The 7,144-nt window shown below is 35.9% G+C and overlaps 2 protein-coding genes across 5 annotated transcripts in view; one reads left to right on the top strand and one right to left on the bottom strand.

The window, feature by feature from the left end:
• Positions 1-7,144, bottom strand: part of Ecd (ecdysoneless cell cycle regulator) — an 88,381-nt gene that overhangs the window by 41,514 nt on the left and 39,723 nt on the right. The window lies entirely within an intron of this gene.
• Positions 1-7,144, top strand: part of Nudt13 (nudix hydrolase 13) — a 34,000-nt gene that overhangs the window by 12,709 nt on the left and 14,147 nt on the right. The window contains exons 1-3 of one of the 4 annotated variants that reach the window (XM_010606756.3): positions 1,362-1,571; positions 1,940-2,020; positions 6,472-6,564. In XM_010606756.3, coding sequence (XP_010605058.1) covers positions 6,482-6,564 — 83 coding nt within the window. In that variant the 5' untranslated portion in view covers positions 1,362-1,571; positions 1,940-2,020; positions 6,472-6,481. Of the gene's footprint in view, positions 1-1,361; positions 1,572-1,939; positions 2,021-6,471; positions 6,565-7,144 lie in introns of those variants that run through there. The other 3 variants (XM_010606763.2, XM_010606768.2, XM_010606780.2) reach the window with 3 other exon arrangements.

Here is a 7,144-nt window from a genome sequence, read left to right as displayed (position 1 = left end):
AGAACCAAGACCTGTCATGTAAAGGTACAAAATCCCAATGATGAATGTAACTGTACTGTATACCTAAAATGTACCAATAAACTCAGTGAAAAAAAATGTACCTATATATATATATATATATATGGCTGGGAATATAGTTCACTATGAAGGTCTTCAGTACGTAAAAAAAAGGTGTATCAGATCATCTCATTCTCCTGCTTATGCCCTTTAGTAATATCATCTTTCTCCAAGAAAAAGTCATCAAAATCATCACAACAGCTTTATAAGAATGTAAGAATTATGAGACCTTCTATGATCTAATGCCTGACTACTCTTTGACCTCATCTCTTGTACAGTGCTCTGTCCTAGCATTTGCTCAAATCTGCCAGGCATATTCCCACCCCAAAGCTTTTGTATGTACAGTACTCATTTTGTTTTGTCTACAAATCTCTTTTCATAGCTATCAGTTTCCATACATATCAGGAAGTTTTACTTCCTGTGTTCTTCATTCAGAGTCTACTCAAATATCATCTTAACAGTGAGGCTGACCATCCTGTACAAAATGGCAAAATCAATTCTCTTGTTTTATTTTTCCCCCTATGACTTCTAACCACTTGGCAAATTGTATATTTATTCATTTATTTGTATGTCTTCTCCTGTAGAATATAAGTCACATAGGGACAAAAATGTTCGTGTATCCTGTGCATTTAAGAGTCTCAGGTTCATTAAATATATGTTGAATGAGTTTAGCAGTAAGAAGTTGGCCAGCAGCTTCAGTAGTAAGAAAAGAACAGGACAGCACCAAAGTAGATTTACTGGGGGACTGATTTCAGTTAGATGGAGGGCTTTTCCCTTGATCAAGGCATGAATTCTACCACAAGCTCAAACACACGAAGTTTTCCTGTCCTTTTAAATTGGCCAGTTTCATGAAATGTTAGAGCTAGTTCTAAAATGGAAAGAGCCTCCTTTATGCATCCTGATAATATATGAATTCTGTATATGAGGATGGATTTAATGCTTTTATCATTTTGTTACTAAAAATCTATCTAATGCCACTTTTTCCAAAGACATAGTACTTTTCTTTTACTTGGGTCCTTGCGATTGCAAGGCAGGTGAAGTGCCACTGAGCTAAATCCCCAGCCCCATAGTACTTTTCTTAATATTAAGATCTTAGACAATGATGAATGCAACTGTACTGTATACTTAAAAAGTAGCAATAAACTAAAAAAAAAAAAAAAGAAAGAAAAAAAGAAAAAGATCTTAGATGCTCATGCATTTGATAGTCATGGTAAACTTTGCAGTTGGAGGACACAGTATCAAGCCTGGGGACTGAACTACTATTCCCAGAGTGCTTCTCTAGGAGGATTCTGGGAAGTGTGGCAGAAGTATGCTTTTAATGACTGTAGTTAATGTTAGCCAGCATAAAGATTAAATTACATTTCCCAGAATGTGTCTTTTAGAATTCTGGGAAGTGTGGCAGAAACAGCCATGCTCCCGCTGGGAAAGGAAAACAGTTTAAACTTGAACATTTGGTGTTTCCTGGTTTTTGCTGATTCTTGAGGCCTAGCAATTCACCCCCCAAAGAATTCAGAGTGAGTACAGTGAAACAGAAACCTATTCAGGTTTTAAATTCAGGGAGGGAGTTATAATTGAACTTGACAAAAGCTCTCAGTTACAGCGTTTTTCAGTTTTAGCTTAGTTTCATTTCTCTTTTGTAAAAACCAGAATGACCAGTTTTGCTCTTGTGGAGCTATCTCATTAACTAAAACTAAATGGTATTTATTAACTTCTTACCTTTTGCTTTAACAATCTTTGTCCCCTACAAGGATTAAGGGAGGAAAACTTATCTTTTACAATACAAACCATAGAGTTTTTCATATAAGCAAGGTCACAAAAACCTTGAAATCTGTATTTCAGTGATTCCTCAGTTGTGCATACTTTCCTATTCCATTGTCCACAGTCACGGAAACATGGAATCTCAAAACAGCTCCACGAAATGAATGAGAACCTCACTTCTTCATAGAGAAAGTTAACCATGAAGGTTAGAGGTGAACTTTTTTCACTTTTTTTTTTTTTTCATGCTTAATCGTGCCACTTAATAATCCTTCTGTCAAAATGAACAGGACAAGAAATGTGTGTGAATCATTTATGGTATTTACAGAGGGTTCTGAGAAACTTAATCTTAAGAACCCTGCTTCATCATTTACTGTATAAATTTTAGATAATATTACCTTTCATAACCCATCAGACTTTGTACTTTTAAAAAACGTAAATAGCTCAGGCCATGATAATCCACAAATAACTAAGCTTAATTTAGCAGTAGAAGCAATTTGTTTCTATAGATGAAACAACGGGCAGCCATACAGTGGACCATACATATTAGTCAGTAGTTACAGCCAAACTACAACCAAATAGCTCTTACAGTTCCCAGAATCCAAGAACTCACCAAAGGAGTTTCTTGTGGCTCATGGGAAACATGTTAAGGTGTTTCTGGGAATAGTGACTTAGAAATAACCTCACTGAGGGGTTGGGAATTTAGCACAGTGGTTCAGGCGCCTGCCTCACAAGTGTAATCCCCTAGAACCAAAGGAAAAAAAAAAAAAGAAAGCCTTATTGAACAGTTAGTCCTAGGAATTATTCTTTTCTTACACTTTCTTTTATCTTAAAAATAATATGTATTTATAGTTTAAATTTTTAAATATAGAAAATAATAAAGTAAAAAAATCACAAGTTCCTCCTTTCAAACTACATTTCCCTTTATCCCAACTTAGTCACAGTAGTTTAGTATGTGTATTTGAAAAATATTACTAATTTATATATATTAGAATATATTTGTATATGTCCTATTCATTATAAATTAATTAGATCATTCTGACCAACCATTGCTTGCTTGCTTTTCTTTTTTCCTCCAGGAATAATTTGCAAATAAAAATTGTATGTATTTATTTAGCACAATGTGATATTTTGATATATGCATACTTTATGAAATGATTAGATATTTATCACCTCACATACTGGTCATATTTTATTGTGGTGAGGCCATTTAACATTTATTATATTAGCAGTTTTCAAGTACACAATACATTATTATTAACTATAGTCACCATGCAATAAATAAATCTCTGGAAATAATTTATCATAACTGAAACTTTGTATCCTTTGACCAACATCTCCCCATTATCCCCTGTACTTTTCTTAATAATAGGTTCTTTTTTTAGGGGGTGTTGTTGAGACAGGGTCTCACTATGTAGTTGAGACTGACCTAGAACTCACTATGTAGCCCAGGCTGGTCTCGAACTCACAGCAATCCTCCTGCCTCAGCCTCCCGAGTGCTGAGATTACAGGCGTGCGCCACCATGCCTGGCTTCTTAATAATATATTCTAAATAACTTTCTCTGTAAATACATGTGTGTTTTTTCATTGTTATATTATTTTCTATTTATTTTTATCAGCTGTGTATTATTCCACTTATATTTTTTATTAACATTCCTTTTTTGTTTTTGTTTGTTTTGAGATCAGATCTAGCAATGTAGTACAGGCCAGCCTTGAACTTGCTACACACCTGAGGCTAGCCTCAAACTCATGGTCTTCCTGCCTCAACTTCCCAAGTATTGGAATTATAGGTGTGGACCATCTTGCCCAGTTTATTAACATTTTTGTACATACTGGTTACTTCCTAGAAAAAAATTTCTAGAAGTAGAATCATTGGGTGAAAGGGGTGCTTATTTAACATTTTAACAGGTATCCATAAATTAATCTCCAAAATATGTACCAATTTACATTTTCTGAGTTATAGATGAGCTAGAAATATGACTTTAAATGCATTTTTTTCAATATACCATACAAGTCCTAGGATTAGTAAAAAATAGGTTTTATGCTTGGCTGGGCATGGTGTTGCATGCCTGTGATCCCAGCTACTAGAAATGCTGAATCTAAGGCCAGCCTGGACTACACAGTGAGACTCTGTCTCAAAAAAATTAATAAAATCTCCTTTGTCCTGACTCCTGATATTTGTCAACCCTAATCTACTTTTTATCAGTTAAATCTGGACTTTCTAGAATATGAATAGAATGTTTTGCATCTGGTTTATCTCACTTAACACAAAGTACTTGAGGACATCTGTATTACTACATTTTATAAAGTTATTCATTCCTGTTTGTTGCTGAGTAATATTCCATTGTATGGATGTACCACTATGAGTTTATCCATGCATTAGCTAATAGATATGAGTTTTTTCCAGTATTTGAAAATTACTAAATTACTTTTGAATAAAGACTCTGAGTTTAAGTAGAAAAATTTTTAATTAAAAAAATAGGTATTATACCTTTAATACTGCCTTAGAGTACTTTGCAGCCTACAAATCACATATAGTTTTCTGTGAAAGTTATATATTTGTTTTCTTCTCACCTGCTAGGCAGGGATTTTTCACCTTGAGGAAGGTATTTTCATTCTTTACATTGTCTATGTTCCTTAAGAGCCGTTGCCTAAAGTCAGTAGCCAATAAATAGTTTGCTGACTCTCATTTGCTAAATATATTTTACCCTTCCTAGCACACAGATTGCAGCCAAAACTTTTCAGGGATTAGTCATCAGTGACTCATAATTATGCAACCAAAAAATAGGCCTAAAATTCAGATATTCCCTTGGTAGTTTAATGTCAAAGCTTGCTTCTGTTGGGCACAGTTAAAGGGTGGTTAGTTATTTAACTGTACTGATTTTTTTTCACAGTTTCAGTAGAATTTCTTGACTTTTTACTGCTAATGTGAAAGGCACTTTTCACAGGGGATAAAATGCTTACCAACAGACAAATTAAAAGAAACCACTGGGCTGGGCGTGGTGGTTCACACCTTTAATCCCAGCACTTAGGCAACTGAGACTGGAGGATCTCTCTGAGTTTGAGACCAGCCTGGGCTACATAGTGAGTTTCAGGTCAGTCTCAACTACATAGTGAGACCCTGTCTCAAAAAACCTAAATAAATAAAAGGAACCACTGGGATCAAGATATAGCTCAGTGGTACAACGCTTGCCTAGCAGGTGTGAAGCCCCAGGTACAGTACCCAGCACCACTTAAAAAAGAAAGAAACCATCTTCTGCACAATGAATTCTTCAGACAGATATTTTTTCTTTCCTAGTGAGCTAGAAAAAATATCAAAAAAATTCTTGGATCCATATGAATTTCATAGCTGTCTTTTGAAATACTTTCTTAATGGCTATGATTTAAAATTTTTCTTACCAAACAGATTTCCATCTACTTCTCAGAGCTATGTTGGTTTGTATCTACTTCAAGAAACTTGGCCCCATTACTCTGGAGATATCCCAGGCTTATTACTTGATCTATTTGTTACAGTAACACTAGCTGCTGAAACACAAATTTTAGAATTTCAGTAGCCAGGGGCTGGGGGTACAGCTCAGTGGTAGAGCACATGCTTAATATGCATGAGGCCCTGGGTTCAATCTCCAGCCCCAAAACATAAAATTAAAATTAAAATTCAGTGGCTTAATATAGTAGAAGTTTCTATTATCTTTTGTGGTGCTGGAGATTGAACCAAGACCTTGTGCATGCCAGGCAACACAGTACCACTGAGCTACTCCTCCCAACTAACCTGACAGACGTTTTACTAAGAAATACTCCAGTGAAGAGGGTCTTTGGTTGGTGGGTGGCTTTTCTCCATGCGTGAGTTAAGGATGCAACATTCTCTATCTAATAACTCTATTGTTTCTCTTGGAATCTTCCAAAAAGCAGGGAAAAAATGGTGAATAAGGTACATCCCACCCTCCTTTTTTTTTTTTTTTTTTTCCTCCTGGTACTGGGGATTGAACCCAGGGCCTTCACAATGAGCTACATACCCTGCCCTTTTTAAAATCTTAAGACAGGTCCCCACTAAATTGTTAAATTGCCTAGGCTGGCCCCATGTTTGCTATTCTCCAGTCTCAGCCTCCCAGAGTGCTACAGGATTATAAATGTGTGCCACCATACCCAACTTACACCTCCTTCTTAATTGGTTCAGCCCAGAAGGTATACACATCACTTCCCTACTTAGATACAAAGGAGATGGAGGCCTTGGCTTGGCAGCCAATTCCTGCTAACAAATCTACAATATGAGGAAGGAGTCTACATTTTAGAGAATAACGTCATGATTCTTATAGCTTTTGTGGGGGGGGGGTTACCGGGGGATCGAACTTGGGACCTTGCACTTGTGAGACAGGCGGCAACACCACTGAGCTAGATCCCTGGCCCGATTCTCACACCTTATTAGCATGGCAGAACAGATTTCAGTTTTATTGATTTGGAAAGAAGTACTGAGAATTCGAGAGCCCACTGCTAGTTAATAGTGGAAATACAATGGAGAAGCCTAGTCATCTGACTCCTATTTAGTTTCTCTTTCCTTAGTATTGCAAAGTGATCCTATCCTGGCTTAGAATATAACTCCCTTGGTGATTCATTACTTTAAATTACATACTATGACTTTTTAAACTCCTTCTTTTTTCTTAGGGAACTGACAATGTCTCTGTATTGTGGAATACCTTATAAGAGAAAAATGTTACGGTGCTATAGGTTTCTGTCAACCTATGTCACCAAGACACGGTGAGTTTTGACAAACCTGAACTCTGATTACTGTTGTTTTGTTCTATTACAAAAAGTGAAATATCTCAATATCCCATATGAAAGATATATGATAAAATTGCCCATAAGAATGATCATTGTAAATTGCTTACAATTGACAAAAATTTAACAAAATTTCCTACAATATCTAAAAATACCTAAAATGACAAGATTTTGTGTTTTCTACTGTGGTACTCTTAGTGCATAAATCAGTGCCTACCACATAACATGCACTGAAATATTGCAGAATGAATGAACAATAAGGGAGAAATTAAAGTACATACATATAACAGAGTAATAAACACATTAAGACATATATTTTTGGGGGGTACTGGGGATCAAACTTGGGACCTTGAGCTTGCAAGACAGGCAGTGGAACCAGTGAGCTAAATCACAGCCCTGAAAGCTGTATATTCATGAAATTTCCTAAAAATACCGTGGATAACTCCAACACCCTGCATCCCCCACAAAGAACTAAACTTTAGGGAAAGGTTAGACTAGGGGGGAAAAAAATCTACAGCAGTACATGAAGATGATAAAGGGTTTTTTTTGTTTTGTTTTG

Source organism: Fukomys damarensis, unplaced genomic scaffold (genome assembly GCF_012274545.1).
Source record: "Fukomys damarensis isolate Sample0158 unplaced genomic scaffold, DMR_v1.0_HiC HiC_scaffold_20, whole genome shotgun sequence".
Taxonomy (NCBI): domain Eukaryota; kingdom Metazoa; phylum Chordata; class Mammalia; order Rodentia; family Bathyergidae; genus Fukomys; species Fukomys damarensis.
This window is presented reverse-complemented; position numbering and strand designations above follow the sequence as displayed.